Here is a 22,975-nt window from a genome sequence, read left to right on the forward strand (position 1 = left end):
GATCACACATCCCGAGATGGGAAGATTATCCTGGATTATCCAGGTGGGCATCACGTAATCACGAGGGTCCTTGTGAGAGGGAGACAGGAGGGTCGGCCTGAGAAAAGGTGAGGAAGCAGAGGCCAGAGCGCGGAGATGTGAGAAGCGCTCACCCTCCCTTGCTGGCCCTGAAGACGGAGGGTTAGGGAATCTGAGCCAGGGGATGCCGGGGGTCTCTAGGAGCTGGAAAGGGCGAGAAAGAAATCCTCAGAAAGAATGCAGCTGTCGATGCCTTGATTTTAGCCCAGTGAAATCCATCCTAGACTTCTGATCTCCAGAATCATTAGACAATAAATCTCTGTGGTTTTGAGCCACTAAGTCTGCGGGAATTTGTTGCAGTTGCCAAAGAGGAGCTATGGCACCCAGGAGGGGGCACACAGTGAGGGGTGGGAGAAGTCTGCTAAGTGGATGCTGCGGACCAGTAAAGCAAATGTTGGTCTCGAAAATAAATTTCCGTCCACAAGAACAGCAAAGAGCAATTTAAGCCATGAGGCAGGAAGGTGGTGGTGGCTGTATCTCTCTTTTCCTTTAAAATAACTAACTTTGACTCAGAGATGCCCATGATTTTCCTGCGCTGGTAGGTCTTAGGCTTCATCCACACAAGGCAATTTTCTTAATCAAAGATAAATTTCCTCCTCATAAAACCTTAAAGCAAGATTTAACAAAAAGAAAAGAGGGACGCCTGGGTGGCTCAGTGGTTGAGTGTCTGCGTTTGGCTCAGGTCATGATCCTGGGATCAAGTCTCACATCGGGCTCCTTGAAGGGAGCCTATGTTTCCACCTCTCTCTGTGTCTCTCATGAATAAACAAAAAAAAAAAAAAAAAAGAGGAAGGAAGGAAGGGAGGGAGGGAGGGAGGGAGGAAAGAAAGAAGAAAAGAAAGAAAGAAAGAAAAGAAAGAAAAGAAAGAAAAGAAAGAAAAGAAAGAAAAGAAAAGAAAAGAAAGAAAAGAAAAGAAAAGAAAGAAAGAAAGAAAAGAAAGAAAGAAAGAAAGAAAGAAAGAAAGAAAGAAAGAAAGAAAGAAAGAAAGAAAGAAAGAAAGAAAAAGAAAGAAAGAAATTTATTTCATGAAAACTGTCTGGTCTTCACAAATGCACGACTAGTTGCACTCCGAGCTCCTGTGTGTTTCTCTGGGCCCAGCTGGTGCAGGGCCTGTACGGACTCGTCTTTCTGAATCTCCAAAATGCTCAATCCCCATGAATTTGTTTCTAATGCTGACACCTGAGAAAGTGACATGACAGGAAATCATTAAGGTCAGGTTCTGTGTCCCACTGAAAATTTAAACGGCCTGAATTATGGGCTGAGTCTCTTCCACGTCTCATTTAAAAATAAGAAGAAAGCAACCTAAGAAACTGTATTTTTTTCTCAGCTCTTTGCTTCCAAACACCCCCAGCCTACCACCCACCCAGCCTGCCATTAGTTTCATCCTGGAAACATCCAGAAAGACTGGAAAATTGATCCTTTTCAATTACCACTGATAAATTTTCATACAGAAAAAAAAAAAAGATCCTTTTCAATTAACATTTATATATCAGGAAAAAGTAACATCATGAACGGAGCATATTAGCTATTGTTTCACACGGGAAAGAAATCTTGAAACTTAAACATCCAGAACCGATTCATACACAACCTAGAATTTGTTTTTGGCCTTGTGGAAGATAGGTACAAACTGGAAAGCTTTAAAAGTTCTCAAAATATGCTGTCTAGTAGTAATCTGAAAACCTTGCTTTCTGCAATACATACTTTACGACAACACGTCCTCACATTTTTCTTTCCCGTTCGGGTCTTACAGGATATAATGAGAGAATCAAAACCTAAAACCCACAGCACACTCCATCCTACATAATAAACGTCTACTGAGCAGCTACTACATGTGCTGTTCTGGGTTGGAGCAAGATGAAACCCCCAGCACCAAGATGCCCCCCAAGTGGTGAAGGAAGGGCAGGCATTCGATGCCAGCAGGTACGCTAGAGTTCACACTCAAGTGGCTTAGGCATGCTCATTCAGCAGATGTAATCCCTCTGCTGAAAAATCCTAAACCAGACTCTAATTAAAGAAAAAAAAAATCAAAACTAATTTCTCCAATAAAAATAGTTGTCTTTATATTTAAATGATGGGACAAGTGAATTCAGAGGGCATTCTTTCACACATTGCAACCCCTCTGCCAAAGGAGCAGGTGTTTGCTGTCTACCTGCACCCCCCACCCCCCTACCCCGCCCCGGCCCAGCCACCTGCCCCCCATCCATCAGGTACCAACAGCCCCAGTGCGCGAGGTTGCTGGGCCAGGCACACAGGATGAGGACTAGGACACAAGCTCTGGCAAACATTGCCAAACATGGTGGCTCCAGACTGTGTTAAATGCTGACGCTCCTCCTAGCCCCATGTTTTCAATAAACCACAACATTTTCTATAGGACGCCACTGTTTTCTGCTACAGCAAGCACATTGTACCTGTTTACAGTGGTCAGACTGGATGCTTATCTGCTTCCTCCCGTGTCGTGCTGTCAGCCTAACGCCTCGAAGCACATCGAAGCTGTATCCCAAACCGGCAACCTCATGTATCACTGCACTGCCTGTGATACTCAATAAATCATGTCCCTCAGCAGTGGCAAATCACAATCGCTGGCACCTTCCCATAATTCTTGGAAGAATTTGGCAGGTATGAAACGTGCAAAAGCTCCCCTGACGCCATCCCAGTCACACCCTTCCTGACGTGCCAGGTCCGGCTCAGGACTCCCATGTCCCAGTGTGGAGGAGCTGTTTTGGAAGAGATTTAATAAGACAAGAAAGACTGCAGTCTAGTAAATACAAAGGAAAGCCCAAAGCGTGGTTAGCATGGACGCATCCGAGTCTGCTCCCGGCCAGTCGGCAGCAGGCCACTGCAGACTGAGACACCCGGTCCCACTGCTTTCTGGGCTCTTCTCGAGAGAACCACACTAACAGAGGAACGCTTCTAGGACACACAGTCCCAACATTCATCTACATGTGCTGAGTCTCACCGGCGGATCGGGAAATCCAGACTTGAACCAGAATGTACTAATTCCCCAGAAAATTACTTAATCTGGATTGCAGGAATTGTGTTGTGCCCTGGGCATACCTGGGTGGGGACAGTGGTGGAGACAGCTTGGGAAGTCCTTCTGATTCATCCAAGGGATGCTGCTGGGGACACAGCACTCGGGTCCCCATGGGAGAGCCACACTAAGAAATATCCTTCTCGTTAGCGCCAAGAACACCTACCCCTCTCATGAAGTTCACGGCTCCATATGTCCCTGTTTACTATTGTAAAATCTGGTACCAAATGCACAGCCGACCCTACGTACCTCCCGTAAGACATGCCTCTGCTCAAACATCTGCCCCAACACCACTTTATAAAATATCCCCCAAGCGTGCTCCCCGGCCCACACCCCTCTCCTTGTTTTACTGTCCCTCACTGCACCTGTTCACCACTGGACATCCTTTGTGTCTCACTCGTTCATTTGTGCTTTATCCTTTTCCCACGAGAGAGTGACCGTGGTGACAGCAGACGCTGGTCCCCTCCTGGACGCCCAGAAACACTGCCTGGCGGGTGTGGGCGATTGCTAAGTACTTCCTGAATGAATGACTCCAAGAACGGGTAACTGTACAACTCTATGGTCTGCATTTCAACTTTCTCTGTGAACTTGAACTTTGCTTGAGTCTGATATGTTTACCGTTGTTCCCTCTTTTTAAGTATTGGTGTAAGGCAGCCTAAAGTTTTTGTAGAACAAAGCAAGAGATTAGCAGAGAGAGAGGTACAGACAGAGAAAAAGGATGATCTAATTACCAACCACACTGCATTTTAACAGCTGGTGAAGTCTCTGAGGGTAGAAGGGGAGGAAATGAGCCAAACGGTTTAACTATCAATTCAGTCAAGTAACCTTTATTCAAACACTGATCATTTTCTTCCCATAGGCTCAGTCATCGACCAGGCGACGCTGCATATTTCACGGGGCCAGTCCACTGCGAAGCCCTCCCGGCTTCTCTGGTGGCACCCACAGTTCCCACCCATTCTGCTCACCCATGTCTTTGGGACTGAGGGCTGCTTTTCATGACAGATGTGTCCAAGTGTGTCCACACCTGCTCATTTTCACACTGGGATTCTTTGGAGGGAAGTGAATGAAAGGTTTCCAGAATTTTAAAAACATATTATACCTCTCCCCTAAAACATACCACTGCCTGTGGACCTGCTGAAGCCACGCTCCCATAATAATTGGAGGCAGAGTAAGAAAATGCATGAGCCCAAGCCAATCTCCTTCTCACTCAATCCTACTGTAGGGAAACTCAGCCTTGAAAACCTACAGGGCAGGAGAAAAAGAAGGTGTGCGGCAGAGTGAAGAGCTGCTACCAAAGAGGGACAGGAGGGCCCTTACCTGTTTCACAACAGTCACTGTCCCTGGAGCCATGGCAACCACGGAGGCAACGGCTGTGGCATCATGGGCCTCGGTACCCAGCTCGATGATCTGCTGGAGGATGTTCACAGCTGTGGGGTCAAGTCGGTCACCTTACAAGGAAGAGACAAGTGGAATATCATTAAGCCCACGGTGCTGGAGAGCATGGTGCAAAAGCAGACCTCAACAGAGGCCACTGTTGGGTGGCTCCCTCTCCAGGGGTACAAGGGTTCTCCACAGTCGCTCATTTTGACAACAGAATAATCCATGTAGTACTTTTTGGTTTTAAAGTACTTCCTATAGGAATAACTTAAAGCCCCAAATGATCCTGTGAAGAGATGACACTGATGATATCAGCCCCATTTCACAGACTGCTTACCTCCACACAAAAAAGACAGGAGACTCGCCTGGGGTCACTGGGTCAGTGATGGCACAAAGCCAGAGCTCAAGCCCAGATGTTCTGAATCCAAACTTGGTGACGGCAAGACTGTCTCTCAGGACAGAACCCCTGAGAAGTACCAGCGAACACTTTCAGTTGCAAAGTTAGTGTCCTGTGAGCACACACACAGTAGGTGGCCAGGGAGACTGCGCCAGATAAATTACACAAGTTATGGACAAAAACATCTAGGGATGTCTCAATTACCAAAATCAGTGGGCTTTAGAATTCCAAACCAATTTATGCTTGGGATTCTATTTTAATCGTCTCAAAAGATTGGGATCCACATCATCAGAGCAGCTACTGAGTATACCCTGGCTGCTGTCACCATCTGCTTGACCATCTGGGACTCTCCCGAACACGGCACTCTGACCCTGATCATTGACTCAATAAAACGCAATCTACTGCATGATCTCTGTGTTAGCATAAGATCACCAAGGCTCTGCCAATGCTTGCATCCTCGTGGACCGGTTTTCCGTGGGCCACATTCCCATGTGAGTCATTCAGGAAGAGACGAGGAAGGGGAGCATGATGTGTTCCACGTAGACGACAGAATGTGGCACGTGTCTAAGGCAATGATGCTGTGGGTGACGTGCATATATTCTCCATGTCCCACCCTGGCATTCCCCTACACACACACACACACACACACTCTCTCTCTCTCTCTCTACTGAAGGGAGGGGTGTCAACTGTGCCTTGCAGCCAACCACTCTGAACATCCAAGACTAAACAAAACATTTACCTTAAAAACTTTCTGAGCTAAGTAAGGTCTAATTCCTCATGCACTTACTCCCTCAGTGACCATTTATCAAGCCTGTCACCAGGAGCGTGGCTCCCAGCAGGAATACAAAAATGTGCCTCCATCTAACATTCTCTCCCCTCCTCCTCCTTCTGGGACTCATGAGACAGATTTGTAAGCAAATCATTACCACACCAGCTTGGTCCTGTATCAGGAGGCAATCAGGGTAATGCTGCAGAAAAGTCAGGTGGGTCCCGGGCAGGTGACACGTGATCTGAACACGGAAGGCACAGGTGAGGTGGCTGGAAAAGCCATGCAGGAGTAGGGAACAGACTGTGTATCGCAGAGAACGCACGCAGCAGTGCAGGTGCAGGGAAGATAAAGGAGTGACTGGAGGGTGCCTCAGTGGCTCAGTGGCTGAGCGTCTGCCTTTGGCTCAGGTCGTGATCACAGGGTCCTGGGATCGAGTCCCACATCGGGCTCCCCAGAGGGAGTCTGCTTCTCTCTCTCTCTGCCTATGTCTCTGCCTCTCTCTTTCTCTGTCTCTCGTGAATAAATAAATTAAAATCTTAAAAAAAAAGGGGGGGGAGGGGAGCACCTGTATAGTCTGCAGGAAAGAGCAGTCTCAGAGGCAGGGTGGACAAGGGTGTGGCGCAGGGAGCCAGGACCCAGAGTGGGCGGGCCTGGCTCCATGGGCTGCAGAGTCTGAGCCAAGAGCCAAGGAGACGCACCGGAGAGGCTTCAGGAGGAGTGGGTGTGCACGTGGGGGGTGAAGGCACAGGGCTTGACCAGTTGCTGAGGCCGCCGAACACGAGCAGGGAAGCGCAGGCTGAGACAGGGCCTCGGTTCTGGGGGCCCCATTAGACAGCCTGGCCACCCCACTCCCCTCTGTGGAACCTGTCACTCTAACCAGTGCCAGCGGGGAAGCACGGTCTCCCGAGTCCCCCCACCTCAAACCCCGCAGCCCAGTGAGCCCAGCCCTGAAGTAACTGGCCCCAAGGGGTATGTTACACCAGCTTCTTACAACCTGGGCTTTAGGGGCTTTAAGAAGTGGTGAAAATGGTGATTTCCTACCTCCTGCCACTACCTGATGCCTTCCTCTGAACACAAACCGGGCTGTGGTCGCACATTACCTTGGGCTCCTCCTACGTACTGAAAAGGATGCTAAGAAAACATCTGTTATAAAGCCCGAATCACTGCTGGGGTGGCACAATGGTTTGCTTTTAAAATTGATCTAATGGGCACTGAGGGGGGCACTTGATGGGATGAGCACTGGGTGTTATTCTGTATGTTGGCAAATTGAACACCAATAAATGAAATGGTAAAATAAAAATAAATAAAATCGATCTAACATTTGAAAACGATGACAACTGATATAGAATCTGCTTTGGGGCTTTTCAGGAGACTGGGACGCAGGCAATGCTGGGCTCGAGGCTCCGCAGGGTGGCACGGGCAAGGCGAGCAGCTGCGTTCTCACCCTGGGCCTTGGCAGCACCGTCTGTGGAGCAGGAACAAGTGCCCTGCAAGAGATGCCCACAGGGAAGCCAGGGATGGGGACAGAAACGCAGATGACAGGACCAGCTCCAGCACTCTGCTGAGCACTTCCAGCAAAGCACCTCCTACACCTGTGACGAGTGGGAAGCCTTCCCTTCAGAACATGTGGAGACCTGGCCACACTGCTGCAAAGCTCTGCTCTGCTGAGCCTCCTGGGCCTCTGTCAGGAGGTGGAGGCCTCCTCGCCTGACCGTGACACCTTCTGCGGTCCAAATGCTAGGTCAGGGATGCTGATGGAGCCTAACTCAGGGACCATCACTCATTCACAAATTTATTCATTCAGCATGCCTCCTAAAGACCAGCTGCAAGGGCACTGGAAGGTGTCAGAGGGGACAGAGCGTGTTCTCTCTCTCACCACTCTCCGAAGTGTATCTCAGGTCCTGGAGCGCGGCCACGGCTGCCTGTGTCCCCTGAACGTCCTCTTCGGCTTCTGTGATGTGCACATACTGGGTGGAGGGCTCCTCGGGGGTTTCTGTTGCTGGCTAAACAAAAACAGATCATCTGAGTGATCTTCTAGAAGACCACCTGTTACCCGCAAGTCCCAGGATAATGGATCGAGATGAAGGAAATGCACACAAGCAACCCCTTTGCAACACCTCATTTACCTGGCATCCCTCAGAAATCAGCTGCTCCAATCAAAACACGCTTTCCAAAAAGGAAACTTCTCTTTGCAAATAGCAAGACTTTTAAATCAGCTTTGGTAGAAAGCTTCCTGCCACACATTCTTGCCCCAGAGAAGAGAGTGTGCTGTTCATAATTAGAGATTAGACATGTGCAGAGATTCTCGTATGTGCTCTTCTAATGGCTGCTGTCTCCTCCCACCGGGGCCAGCACTGTCCTAATCTTCCCTGGGTCTGGGGTCTCGTGCCATCAGTCCGGCAGAGCTGCAGGTGGAACAGAGTGTGACAGGCAACTACATGGCATATGTAAGGCTGGCACCACATGTCCTGCCACCGGGCAACAGCTCAGTAAACCTTGGCTACCCCAGCCATTCCTATTTTTATACGAGGGATATGATTAACAACAGAGCTGCAAAATCAGGAGTTGTGAGGGTAGGAGGGGCTGAAGCGACATTCACAGGTGCCTCAAGGAGAGAAGACGTGGGACAGAACTCAGCACGTCACAAGAAACCAGCATTAATCATGCCCTCTTTCTGGAAGGGACAGGGAGTGCAGGTGAGCGCAAAGGCAGGAAACAAGAACGTCATCAATAAAGAAGGAGGACTTTACTCAAAATTTATAGGAGTCGAAATTATGCTCCATAAGCACTTATTGGTAACAGACACAGTTCAATATGCCATGGGATTCTTTTACAGCCAAGGGGCCAAATGCATTTCAAGATTCCTAGCCTGACACATAGTGGACACCTAATAAACATGTGATAAATGTATAAACGGACAAAAAAAAAAAAAAAAAAACTCTCTTCCTTTTAAGTACCATTAAGAAAAAAAAAAAATAAATAAGTACCATTAAGCCACAGACTGCCTAACACTGATTAGACCCAAGGAAGTCTTAGCCTGTGAGAAACCCCATGTACACAGAACCGCTTCTCTTTCTTGCCGGGGGAACTGTGCGTCATAATCACATATGGGAAGTATGGGCTTTGCAAGGCATTCTGGGGAGCCGAACGACAGCCCAAACTGGTGGAATGGGCAGCTTGTCATCCCACAGGTAACCAACCGCCTGAGCCCAGCTTCTTGACTACTCCACCATATTGCTTCTGGAATCAAGTTCATGGTTTTGTGTCAATTATTTTCCCTGGGTTTGAAGCTCTCCTTGACATGTTGGGATCTGCAAGAAGCAAGGCCTGCAGAGCAGAGGGGTGTTACCACACACATCCTTACAAAAGCACCAACTGCTGGAGAGATGTGGGGTGTTAAGTCAAGAACTGGCATTCCAAAGCATGTTTGTTAACAGAGAGCAAATCTTTGCAGCCTGAACTTGAAACAGAGGACTACAGGTTTTCCCTTAGATGCGGATGGGATGAGACACACACACCACCACCGCCACCAATAATCATAGTTGCTGCCAAATGCTGGGGGTCCTGGGGGCCTACCAGGGACTAGATATTGATCTCAGCAGTTTGTGTATTGTGTCTCTTGGGTATCATGAGCCTCACTCTATGGATAAGAGCACTGAGGCCACAGAGGTTAAATAATGGTTCCAGGGCAAGCCACTTATATGGGACAGCACCAGGACTCCAAGTCTATCAAACTCCAGTGTACATAACCCTACGTTTTCTTATAGAAAAATTCAAACACACAAAACAACAGGGGGATGAACCCTCCATGTACACATCACCCAACTTCAATAATTATCAATCCACGACCGGTCTTATTTCCCCTCTGCTCCCATACACACTCCACGCCCTGCCCTTGGAATATTTTGAAGCAAACGCAGAAGGTATAGCATTTTATCTATAAACATTTTAGACGGTATCTCCAAAAGATAAAGCTCTTTCAAAACACAAGCACAATACTACCATGACATCAAACAATGAACAGGAAGTCCTTAATGTGGCCACACATCCAGGCCATGTCCTTGTCTCTCCAAGATCTTATTTCCCACAATTGACTCTTCAAACCAAATTTAAGTCACTGAATCCATGTATGAGAACTGACTGACATCTCATACAACTATTATTTATGGGTTCTCTCTCTGTTCTGCCTTTTCCCCCACTTATTTTTCTGCTCTGTTGGGAAAGTGGGCTGTTTTTCTGCAGAGGTTCCAATAGTCTGGACTTTGCCGATGGCACCACCATGCAATCACTGAATGTGCTGTTACGTCCACTGTGTTTCCTGCAAGTTGGTAGATGCAGAAGCTCAACCAGATACTGGTTCCCTTTATGGCAGGAACTCTTCACGGGCTAGATGGTCTACTTCCAGCAGGCGACACATGATGTCGGCAGGTAAGGGATGGGCACTGTTGGACCTGTGACACCATGAGAGGCCTGCAAAATGGCAATACTGTCCATCTTCATTGGTCGGCCAGAAAGCGACTATAAATAGAAGCTTCTCCTCATTGAACATTTCATTATACTGAGGTATAGTTTGTTTAGAAAAGGTTGGCGTAACTATTTGACTCTTGGACTTTATTTACCAAAACAGAGTAATGTCCTACCAAGGTAACTGAGTTTCCTCTCTGGTGTCAGTATAAACCCATGGACTGAAATATCCCTGGTGTGCTTCACTGTAATTACTACCCACTAGCCACAGCCTCAGAACTACAGCACCAACCCTTTCGCCAACAGCATAGTAACTGAAGACAGGATGTATCTTTGCAGTTCGTTTTGCCCTTAGCTTACACCCCACTAGGGAGGACAGTCCTCCGTGTAGCTAAACCATCGTTTTGATATACAGTTAGAATCATTTATTTTGCTTTCCTCTCAACTTTTTGGTCTTGCATTTTTTTAAACTTCAATTTTTCTAGTATGATATAAGATATACCCGTGGTTTCAGAGTCAAATCTGCACAATGATGTGCTAAGAGAAATCTGGCTTATTTCTTTATCCCCTCCGTCCTGGTGTGTTCCTACGTCTCCACATAAAATGCTCCCCTTACTTTTTTTTTTTATGACTATTTTATTTTGAAAGATTTTTTGATTTAAGGAAGAGTTGCAAAGATAAAACGGAGAGTTCCTATACACCCTTCACCCAGCTTCCCCCCATGGTAACATCTGATGTGACCAGAGTACAATTATCAAAGCTTAGAAGTAACACTGAAACGATGTATTAACCACAGACTTTACCCAGCTTTCTCCCCGGTGTCCCTTTTCCATCCCAGGACCCAGGGCCAGCCAGACACAGTGCACTAGGCCACCAAGTTTCTATGGTCCCCTCCAAGGAGGGACAGCTCCTCAGGCTTTCCTGGTTTTTCGTAAGCAGGACAGTCTTGAGTAGTTCTGGTCAGATCAACACATCATTTATACACATCTGACGACTTCTCGTGATTAGACGGAGGTTGAGGCTTTTTCAAAGAATACCATGGGAAACAGGCCCTTCTCATCATGTCCAGGGCACATGAGGTCACCGTGACTTATCACTGAGGACGCTAACCTCCGCTCACATGCTTAGCATGGGGACCACTAGGTGCCTCCACTGTACAGTTACTACTTTCCCTCTGCAATCTAGTAAGTATGTGGCGGGGAGGGGGGGGGGTAGATTTCTGAGGTTATGTAAATATTCTGTTTTTCCTTACATTCCGTCTACTGATTTCAGTGCAGGGTGATGGATTTGCCTGCAGCGATGATTACTGTGGTGTTCTAATGCTAATTCTCTATTTCTCTCATTCCTCCCACGTGTATTCATCAGAACTCTTCCAGGCGGAAGAACTGTTCCTCACTATTTGTTTCTATCAGTACAGACTCACAGACAGTTATTTTATTCTTTGAGTTGCAGTGTAACACCATCATCATTTATTTTGTTATTTAAAATGTTCCCTGGGCAGCCCGGGTGGCTCAGCCGTTTAACGCCGCCTTCAGCCCAGGGCCTGATCCTGGAGACCTGGGATCGAGTCCCATCTCGGGCTCCCTGCATGAAGCCTGCTTCTCCCTCTGCCTGTGTCTCTGCCTCTGTGTGTGTGTGTGTGTGTGTGTGTGTGTGTGTGTGTGTGTGTCTCATGAATAAATAAATACAATCTTTAAATAAATAAATGAATGAATGAATGAATGAATGTTCCAGGTCTGGCCATTGGGAACTCTTTGGGTTATTTCCTGTGTCCTTCTGATATGCCTCCATCTTTTCTGGGGGGTGGGGGTGGGGAGGACAAGCATGCTCTTACTTTCTAGGACCACAAGATACCCTAGGGATCATCTTACATATTTTCTGCCACAGCCCTGGAACCAACCACTTTTCAAAGGACCCTCGTTCCTTTGATTAGAGAATTTCCTATTAGGAATCGAGATGTGGGTACCAGGTGTGTGCACTGCCACTGAGTGTCACCACTTCTGGGCTTTCTCAGCACAAAAGGCTAAGACACACATGTATGCGGACTGTGTACGGGCACACGTCTCGAATTAACACACATGCCACCTATTTCTCTATCTAGACCTGTAACATGTAATAGGGCTGCCATAAATAATGTTGTGCAGACTCCTTTTCTCATTTTGTCAGGGTTACCTCAGGGTACTTTTCTAGTGGTGGGATTGTTCAGTTAATGGATAAAGAAACGCACAAGAAATTCTAATAGATATTGCTAAATTCCCCTTCAGAGAAGAAGTAACATTCTGTATTCCCACCCCCAATGCATGAGAGTGTATTTCTCCCTCAGCCTCTCTGACAGAGAGGATGTCAAATTTTGGATTCTAATGGGAAAGAAACTCTTGCTCTCCCTAGTTTCCATTCACATGTGCTACGAGTCAGATTGATCATGTTCTCAGATATTCAAAGTCATCTGCATTTCTTTGTCTACGACCCTTTCTTATTTCTTGCCCCTTTTCATCCTGGGTTGTTGATCACTATTTTTACAAGACTTTTGTAACGTCAACAGACTCATCCTTCTTCTAAGGTATGACCACAAGTATTTTTGTCTTTAGTTTCTTTAACTTGTTCATGAGTTCTTTTCCATTAAGACTTTTAACATTTTTTTTTTCTTGTAGTCAATTGTTCTCAATCTTTCTCCTTTACTGAATCTGGATTCTCAGTCCTAGTTAGGCAAGCTCTCCACACTCTATTTTATAAATGAATTCATTCACTTGGATTTTTCTTCCAGTATTACTGAAATGTCACCGTTTTTACATTTAAATCCCTGAGCTTTTCTGCTCTTGCCTCTCTCTATATATACAAGTTATTTTATGTTTATGTTTCAACCTGATGCTTATCACGCTAGCAGTTTTTCATTGCTTCTTTTGGATTTTCCAAAAATAGAATCCTGCCATCTTCAGAGAGATACCTTATTTCTTCCCTTCCAATTCTTAATGTCACTATTTACTCTGCCTTGTCTGACACACTGGCTGACGCCTCCCAAGCGATGTTCAAGAGCAGAGCTCCTGGGGCAACCTCATCTTGCTGCTGATCAACAAGTTACCCTCCGGGGTTCCGTCACCAAGTAAGATGCTGGTGGGGCCGAGACGCAGGGATGTGTTTTTCTACCTTAAGGACATATTCATCCAGCTGTACTTTACTGACTGCGTTTGATCAGCAGACACTTAAATATGTCAAGTGCTTTTTTCTGAACGTGTGAAGATAATCACTTCATTTTTTTCCCCAGTTCTACGATGATAGATTATACTAAAATATTCCCTCCCACTGAACTGCATTCTGGAATTATCCTCACACTGTCATGATGTTTTACTTTTTCCACGTGCTGTTGGATTTTTTCCAAAGCCCTGACTCTTAATCACCGTATGCTCTGATGCTTCAGAAAGTCCTCGGATAAGAGGTTCTCATTTGGGGATGATTTGGACTCCCAGAGACATCAGCAATGTCCATGACATTTTCGGTTGTCGCAACTGGGGATGCCACTGGCAGCTGAGGGGTGGAGGTCAATGATGCTACTAAACATCCTAAACATCACTAAAAATGCACAGAATAATGCCTACAACAAACAATTATCATGTCGAACACTGTAATGTCAGCAATGCTGAGTCTGGGAAACCCCGCCTGCAGTTAGTCCATGGTGGTGACGCTTGATACCTGAAAAGATAGACGGCTACCGGCTTTGATCACATCGAGTGTTTCCAGCCAAGGGACTGGTTCTAACACCCAAGGGTAAAACAGACAGAAGGTGGGAACCTGTGCCTTCAGCAGGATAGGAGGGCCTAGAACCAGAAGATGGAACCCCTCCTAGTCTGCCTGGCGAGGACTCACAACATACTCACTGCCTGGCATCCTTCCCTCAGAGGCAAAAGTTGAAACTCTGGGCTGGGGAATCACAGAAGTGACAACGCTGGTGAGACCAATACAGACATTCTCAATTTGACTCAAGGTAGGAATTGGCAGGCATGGTCCTGGTCTCATCCCTCAGACAGGAGATAGGCTTTGAAAAGACTTCCTAGCTTCCGGACCAGAAAACCCAAGCCTCTGGGGAACCACTGTCTGTGTCCTGGACCTGGACCCACCTGGTCTGTCATTTGTACCTGGAAATGTCAAGATCAATACCATATTCAAAAAGTTACCTCCCATTTGGGATCGCCTTCATTCTCCACCAACTTCAGGCCATGCTTGTTCTTCAAGTGTCTGTTGAACTCCCACTTGGTGCCGTATACAAAGCTGCACACGGGACACTTCAAACCACCTGAGGGCACAGAGGGAAAAGGAGACTACATGGCACATAAATCGATAAAAATAAATAAAGACACAAACTAAATCCCACCTCTCACATCCCTCCAATGGCTTCCCATCAGACCCAGAATAAACTCCCAGCTCCTTGCTGTGGTTTGCATGACCTTACTGTCACCCCTGTGACCCTGTCTCCCCCCCAACACCTTTCTGAGACCAATACAGACATTCTCAATTTGACTCAAGGTAGGAATTGGCAGGCATGGTCCTGGTCTCAGGACTCCTTTCTCCGCCTCTGGCACTGACCACACTCATCCCCTTCTCTGCACGCTGGGCGCTGCAGGGGATCCTGCTGGCAGCCTTTCTGCTGCCTGAGTCTCGTCTCTGTCAGAGCTGCTGTGCTCTCCTGCGACCTCCTGGGGGGTCTGAGATTTATTTCTCACTCACTGGGGCACGAAGGAGGGAGGAGAGGAATTCTGTGCTGATGATGAGGCTGTCTCGACAAACTGGATAATAAACAGGCAAATTTCATGGGGATGCACAACAAGTATGCAAGTGTGATGTGTGTGATCTCCTGAATCAGTTTCAAGTCGGCACACTGCTCTGTAGTTGGGGTTTCCTGTCACCCGAGGTGCTGAGTGGCTCCCCAAACAGTTATGAGCAAAAAAGGAAGCCGATCCAGAAGGCCAGCAGTACATCCCCGTGCACCTTCTGCTTACTGCTTTACAGCCTCCCCATGCTGGGAGGGTGCAGGAGAGTAGCACGCAGGTCCAGAGACAGGGGACGGAATTGTGAACTTCCAGAACATTCCGCAGTGGAGGCAGCTCAAACAGATGCTTATTTTCTGAAACTTACACACTCTGAGCTCTTTTTTTAAGCCAAACCAAATGGGCTTCTTCTTTCCCACCTAGATGATAATTAAACTTAGTTTTTAGCTTCCCTTGTTATCACTTATCCATCATCTAAAACGTATTTTCCTATGATCATCTTTTAAAACTCTCTAAGGTGTGAGAACCTCTGCCTTCTCCTTTGGTTCAACTGACGTAGCTCCTCCTATAAAGACTAAAAAGAGGCAGCAAACAAAAGCGACCTAAATGAAATTAAACACTCCTTCTGGGGCACTCTTTAACGGAAACTAATTTAGGGAGGAAAACATCCTTATATTATGTTTAAATTAAAACTAATATGATAATGCCCCACATTAATTAAAACTTCAACCTTTGCCACATTGCCTTTAATTAAGGAACACCACTTTGGAAATATGTAGTCGAGACTAAATGCAGAAATATGCCACTTAATTGACATCAAAGCTGAGAGAAATTAATTTCTAGTTCAATTCATCACATTCTTAGGCAATGAACAATAAAGGTCATGGGAAGACTTGGTGCACTTACTTGCAGCACTGATATTATAAAGTACACACCATAAAAACCACAAACCCCCAAATCAGTTTCCTCAGAAGGCATGATGAACCAGGCAAAAACAAAGAACTTTAGGAACAATTTTAAAAATCGATTATGGCACCTTTTGGTCTTTTTGGAACGCAATGTGTTCTGGAAGAATTTTAGGCATTAAAATATCTTTGCCCCTTTGTGGTGGTGACCTTATTAAAAATTAAATTTCATTTCCAATACCGGTAAGTCCTGGAGTGACATAGAACACTGGGTTGGGCAATCAGATACCTGAATCTGGCACTTGCTCATGTGACCCAGGAGCCATTTCCTAAAACTCTAAAGTCTGTTTTCTCTGAAGTGAAATGTTAAAGCTTGTGTCTTTAAAAAAAGGCACTCTCCAGGGGCACCTGGGTGATTCAGTTGGTTAAGCATCTTCCCTTGGTTCACATCATAATCCCAGGGTCCTGAGATCAAGCCCTACATTGGGTTCCCTGCTCAGTGGGGAGCCTGTTTCTCCCCTCTCCCTCTGCTGTTCCCCTTGTCTGTCCTCTCTCTCTCTCTGTCTCTCTCTCTGTCAAATAAATAAGTAAAATCTTAAAAAAAGGAGGAGGGCACTCCAGTAGGCAGAATAATGGACCCCCAAAGATATTCACATCATGGAGAAGAGGGAACCTCATGCACTATTGATGGGAATGTAAACTGGTGCAGCCACTATGGAAACTGGTACGGAGGTTCCTCAAAAAATTAAAATTACACCCGTCATATGATATAGCCATCAGCCCTGTTGGGTTGACATCGAATGAAAATGAAAAAACAGAATTCCAAAGCAGTATCTGTACTCCTATGTTCATTGCAGTGTGATTCACAACCGCAATGATAGGGAAACAACCTAAGTGTCTACCAATAGATGAATGGATAAAGAAGAGACGTGGTGTGTGTACACACACAGGAATATTAGTGAACCACAAGAAGGAAGGAAATCCTGCCATTTTCAACAACATGGATGGAACCAGATGGCATTATGCTAAGTGAAGTAAGTCAGGCAGAGAAGACAAGTAAGTGCATGGTATCTCTTATATGGGAAATCCAAAAAAAAAAAAAAAAAAAAAAAATGTCAAACTCCTAGAAACAGAGTAGACAAATGGTTGCCAGGAGCTGGGGGACAGGAAACAGGGAGAGTTTGTAAAGAATACACACTTGTGGTTATAGAATGAATATGGTTGGAGGGTCTAACGGGAAACATGGTGACAATCACTGATAATTGAAGTTTGCTAGGAGAGTAGAACTTAAACGTTCTCAACAACAGTGAAAGGATTAACCTGTGAGGTGACAATGTGTTAGCTGATGAGAGGAGGAGAATCCTAAAGATCTTACAGCTTTGTGAATGATGCCTGGGTAACACCGAAAAAAAAAAAAAAATCTGTGGAGACCTACTTGTAAAGAGACTGGGCTCTATCGTCACTGTGACCCTACATTAAATAGGTGGGGATCCTGGCCCCCAGGAGCCGGCCGTCTGGAATGGAATGTGCATGGATAAACAACAAAGACAGTATGTGAGATTTTTATTATAATGGAAAGTAAATAAACATAGAAAAAGGGGGATAAAGGATATTCACATCCTTATTCCTGCCACATGGGAGTGTTACCTCGCATGGCAAGATGGGACTTTGCAGTTGTGATTCATCGAGGATCCTGAGACGGGGAGATTATTCTGGATTATCCAGGCAGGACTAAGGTAATCACAAGGGTCCTTACAAAGAGGAGGGAGAGGGGAGGTCATGGAGTAGCAACAGGAGGAAGCCTCTACAGCCTCTGCTGGCCAGGAGGACGGGTAGGAGGGGCACCAGGCACGGTGTGTGGGCAGCCTCGGGAAGCTGGGCAAGGCAGGAGAACCCACTGTCCCTGGAGACTTCGGAAATTCAGACTTGTTAGCAAACTTGACTTTAGCCTGTGAGGCCTACCTTGGACGTCTGACCTTCAGAACCGTAAGATAATGAATTTGTGTCATTTTAAAACCACCATCAAGTCTGAGGTAATTTGTTACAGCTGCAGTGAGAGGCTAAGACAGGCACTAAACAGTAAGTGGAACAAATGGCCTCAATGATCAAAGGAAAGTGGATACAGAGCAATTGAGAGACAATACTAAGTAGGAAAATGTGGAACTGGACTTTGTGAACATTCTCACTTCTTAATTCAGTGCCTGTTCGGGACCCAAGCAGAGCCCCAACTCAGAACCAGGAAATGCACTCGGGATCGTAATCTGAATCCCTTGCAAGCAGCAGGTAGAGGGGCACGGCACGCTGTCAGACAGTATCTGAATCTCTCTCAAACCCCTGCCCTGCTTCCCAGAAGACTTCCCAGAAAAACAGTGTAAGGAAAAAGAGCAAAAGAGAAATGAAGTGTATTTTCTTATTAGTCAGGTTGGCATCCCAACCCTCAGGGAGGACCACCTGGGAAGCAAGAGCTTGGGCAAGTCTCCACCATCCTCCTGCTCCCTTCATACACTCCCCAAAATCTTGGCATCTGGCATCCTCTGGACCACAGGGAAGCACTGAAGCGGGGCAGGTCCCAGAGTTAGCCTTGGTCAGATGAGCAACTAGACCAGGAGACAAAGAAATAAGAAAAAGTCAACAGCACCCTGTGTGTGTGACCTTTTGACACAGCATCACGTGACCACCAGCAAATGCAAACCAACTGCTGCCCCAGAAGAGGACCATACTGCTTCCTCCTTTTCCTCCTCTTTAGCAAGTGCAAGCTTGAGACCAATGTCAAGGGGCGTCAGCCCAGCAGCAGTAGGAATCCAGACTCTGAATCCAGAGCTGGGTGTGGCTCGGCACCTGCTCTCACTGCCGCCTGGGCTGATCATCCCTCCTCACTTTAACACAGGAACCATGATGCCGACCTCACAGGGCCTCTGTGAGAGACAAATTAACACATAACGTAACAACCAATAACATGCGTGATGACTTCACGTTACTGGCATCATCTGCCAGTAATGTATGGAATCTGGGCCCTAAGAAGAACAATTTTAAAATTCAAATGTCCCAGAATCAAATAAATGACTTTTGTGTTACCGGAAAGTTTCTGGATTTTCTTCTATGCTATTTTCCCTGAATTTGGTGTGAAAAACTAAGACATGGAAATGCATCCAAGGTGCACCCGTGCACACATTTACATTTTTCCCATGTAGTAGTGCAGAACAACGCCAAGATTTTAGCAGATGCCACAAATGAAGGCTGCTCCTCTCACTGCTTCCCATCCCGACCACTACCCCAGCCTCAAGGGCCCTCTAACAGTGGGGCCTGGGAGAAGGGTCAGCACTAAGGAGAAGCTGCGAATTCTCCTCCTGTGAGCAAAGTGGGGACTGTTGGGAGGAACGCACATGTCCTGTTAGAGTCAGAATATGGAGCCTTGGAGGAGCTCCCCAGGCCTCGTCCCTAGCCCACACAGTACAAGTGATAAATGCCACCATATCCCAGTGTCCCGCACAATGCTGGGCACACGAGGAGCTCAAGAGATACACGGTGAAGAGGAAACGTGGGAATACATTGATGGTAAATTTGGGTCATTTATGAAGTGCTACGTGTTGGGCACAATCTGGGACCCTAGAGAATCATAACTAATCTCCAGAGCTGTTGGGCAAGTGTGAGCCCCTCCTCTTTGAAGATGTGTAACACCAACGTTCAGAGAAGTTAAGTAAGTCATCCCAGGGCCACTGTGCTGAGACATCCCGGCACCAGGTCCATCTGACTCCTGTCTGTGTGCTCACGCCAATAATCTGGAGTGACTTGCAGGACCACTTTGAGGTCACTGGAAAATGAGCAGCCTGTGAAGTCCCATCTCTATCCTGCTGTGAGCTCAGGAACGAGCTAATGATTTGTGAGGCTTAGCGCCAAAGGATCTCATGCCTCTCAACCTGTGATCTAGGGAACCGGCTCTTGAGCTAGCTTAATCAGGCATATTTCAAGAGGAAAAATGGGCAGGCCCGCTGCAGCAATCCGACATGAAAATGTGTGTTTGTGCGGGAAAATGTCTCCAATCCATATTAATGAACAAGTAAGTAATGGGCTAAGAAAATTAGCAAGAGATTGTCTAATCTGCCTTCAAATGATCAGAAGGACATCAAATATACACGGGGAATAAAACATTTACATAGCATTCAGCACACGTCTAATTACCAAAAAGCACCAGAGTTCTCAGAGAACTGGTGCATCCGGAAGGGGCCCAGCAGACACATTGCTGACAGCGTCACCCCAGAGCCCTGAGGACCAGAGGTGGGCTGGAGCTGGCTTTAACCTGCTCACAAGCTGGCTGTGTACACCGCTTCCAGTCCCCAGCACACTAGTAGCTGAAAACTGGCCACAGGAGAGAGATGCACACACAGACATTGGCAAATGCTGCCAATCATGTTCCCCTCTCCCTGGCCCTGGGAGGTCAACATTTACAAACACTTCCAGCGGGTGCCCTGAGCAGCTGCCATCCCAGGAGGTTTCTGAAGTCCACTGAAAATAACCCGAACTCCATGGAGACCACCAGGGTACCTTCCCCCAGAAACTGACAAGGAACAGAAACATCTCGGCCCTTTAGGCCCCCTTCCCTACTTCCTGCACGCCCCTTCCCTACGCAGACATCCCTCCCATATCCCTGAGCGCTGAGGACAGGAGAACCTCTGTCCACAACTGATGGCTCTGCCTGTGTCCTGGCACGATGCCACTTACACACGGTTGATGGACAAGGAGCCCGTGCACTCGGTGTAGGGAAGCTGTAGCAGCATTTGTGGACAAGACCTACATTTCGTTCATGGCTTGTTATTATGTTATTCTAACACATATTCCTCTATATCAAACCAGAAATTATAAATTTCCATGAAGATATTTTTTGATGAGTGAGTAGAAGAGAAACTCAAAACCAACGGTGGGGGGCAGGGGGGAATCACTTGAAATTAATCAAATGAAAGAAATCCACTGGCTCCCGAGGACCCAGCATTCCAAACACAGGGACTGTATCCATCTCATTTTTTTTGCCTCCATCCTCCTTCCTTCTCCCAGACAGAGGACCAGTGTGAGCTTCGTACTGTTGGGATTGCTGAGCTGTGTTCACACCCAACCAGCTACCTGATTTCAGACACTGTTCTCTCACCACAACACAATGGCGCAAGGTCTCTTATGAGCCAAGAGACATGTTGCTTCCTTACTCAATATGTCCCTTGGAGGGGGCTCTGGAAATATATACAGGTGTGTATACACACACACACACACACACACACACACACACACACACACAGAAGAAAGATTAGAAATACCCCTGCAGAGAGGAAAGTTGAAAGCCAGGCCCTGCCAGGGAATGCCAGCTGATGACCGTCTTAGGAGGCTAAAAGAAAACAGGGCAGGCAACAGTTCGGCACCAGCACATTCTCTGCGAGGCAATGATGAAAGTTTGCAAGCGGAGAGCAGTGATAAGACCATCCATCAGCCCCACATCTGTCCCAACAGCTACAGTAGAGGTCTATTTCCTGCCAATCCAACCCAACAGTGTGAAGAATGTTAAAAGGAATGTCTAGGCTGCTTCTCCAGCAATCTACTGTGACTCTAAGGCAATCCATTCTCTCCTCTGTGGTTCCTGATGGGGGTCATCAAAGATGATGCAATGGCTCTAGAGATCTTAGATGTTTTCAGGAGGGCAAAAAAAAGAAAAAAAAGAATGAAAAAGTTTTGAGTGCCACTCGGTGGTCTCTCCTTTGACCCCGTCTGCCATCACGTGAGGTGACGGCTAGCAGCTCTGTTCTTAGGTGAGGGCCCTGAGCTGGAGAGGCTGTGGAACTTGCCCAAATACACAGCTAAAGGAGGGGGGCACGTGAGGCCCCCACGGCACCATCCTGGTCTGCAGCTCCACAAAACGGTCATTAAAACACAAGGCACACGCCCCCTTGCTACCCCAGAGGAATGGCTCTAAAATCACCAAGTTTTTAGGCTGTTACCTGTTTCCATACATCAGCCCTGTCACCCAAAGTGCAGAAGGATTCAATCAATTCATTTGTTTTATATTAAGATGCATTTCATGGCGATTCCAACGAGCAGAGCCTCGTGTTCCACCAGGAAACTCAGAGCACCAGCAGCTGCTGCAGAGTAACCGGCCCACATCCATGCTTAGTGGGGGCAGATTTCTAAAACCGTCTTTGGTTTCAAAGAGTCACAGCACTCAGGAAGTAGTAAAAACTGCTGTACTGTATGGGGCTATCGTTTTTTTAGTGAAACGTAGATATAAATACAACGGCACTTCTCTGGCAACAGCACATGAGCTAAACCTTCTCAAATGGGAATATGTAATCATTTACTGAAAAAAGCAGCAAAAAATATCTCTCGTACATTTCAAAAATATTAGCGGCTTTCATCCATTTTTTTTTGAGAGAGAAGGGGAAGGGGCAGAGGGGGAGAGAGAGAGACTTTTTTATTTTTAAGATTTTATTTATTTATTCATGAGAGAGAGAGAGAGAGAGAGAGGCAGAGACACAGGCAGAAGGAGAAGCAGGCTCCATGCAGGGAGCCTGATGTGGGACTGGATCCTGGGACTCCAGGATCACGCCCTGGGCCAAAGGCAGGCACTAAACCGCTGGGCCACCCAGGGATCCCCTAGAGAGAGAGACTCTTAAGCCAGCTCCACGCTCAGCACAGGCCCCGCGTGGGGTTTGACCTTATGACCCTGAGATCATGACCTGAGCTGAAATCAAGGAGTCAGATGCCCAACTGACTGAGCCACCCAGGCGCCCCTCATCCATTCTCTTCAGTTTAAATGTTCTAAATGGTTTATCCTTTTCAGGATGAGTAAGTAATCTGAGCATTCTATAAATATTTTTGGATCACTGAAAGAAGCTCACCTATAAATACATTTACCGTAACATTATTTATAGTAGTTGCAATAAAAGAACACTCTGGAAACCGGGCAATGTCCAACAAGGAGCGTGGCTAACTAAAATGGGGTACTGCCACCTGGGGCTAGATCACAAAAAGCCCCGGGGAGTTATAATGAGGGAGACTGTGTGCTAAAAGAAAACAGAATGTTCATGTTAGCCACGAACTTTCACATGTGAAGGAAAGGTAGAGAGAGATGAAGAACAGAAGGCAATGCTGGACGTTGGGGGGGGCAGTGGCAAAATCTGTGGGTAAATGATGACTTTCCATATTTCAGATGTAATGCC

General features: G+C 46.7%; 1 protein-coding gene across 7 annotated transcripts in view; it reads right to left on the reverse strand.

Moving 5' to 3' along the window:
* The window catches only part of ZFAT (zinc finger and AT-hook domain containing), a 190,268-nt gene that overhangs the window by 21,392 nt on the left and 145,901 nt on the right, over nt 1-22,975 (reverse strand). For all 7 annotated transcript variants that reach the window (XM_038555582.1, XM_038555584.1, XM_038555581.1 and 4 more), the window contains 3 exons: nt 14,284-14,402; nt 7,527-7,653; nt 4,425-4,555 (listed from right to left, as the gene is read on the reverse strand). In XM_038555582.1, coding sequence (XP_038411510.1) covers nt 4,425-4,555; nt 7,527-7,653; nt 14,284-14,402 — 377 coding nt within the window. The remainder of the gene's footprint in view (nt 1-4,424; nt 4,556-7,526; nt 7,654-14,283; nt 14,403-22,975) is intronic.

This window comes from Canis lupus, chromosome 13 (genome assembly GCF_011100685.1).
Source record: "Canis lupus familiaris isolate Mischka breed German Shepherd chromosome 13, alternate assembly UU_Cfam_GSD_1.0, whole genome shotgun sequence".
NCBI lineage: Eukaryota > Metazoa > Chordata > Mammalia > Carnivora > Canidae > Canis > Canis lupus.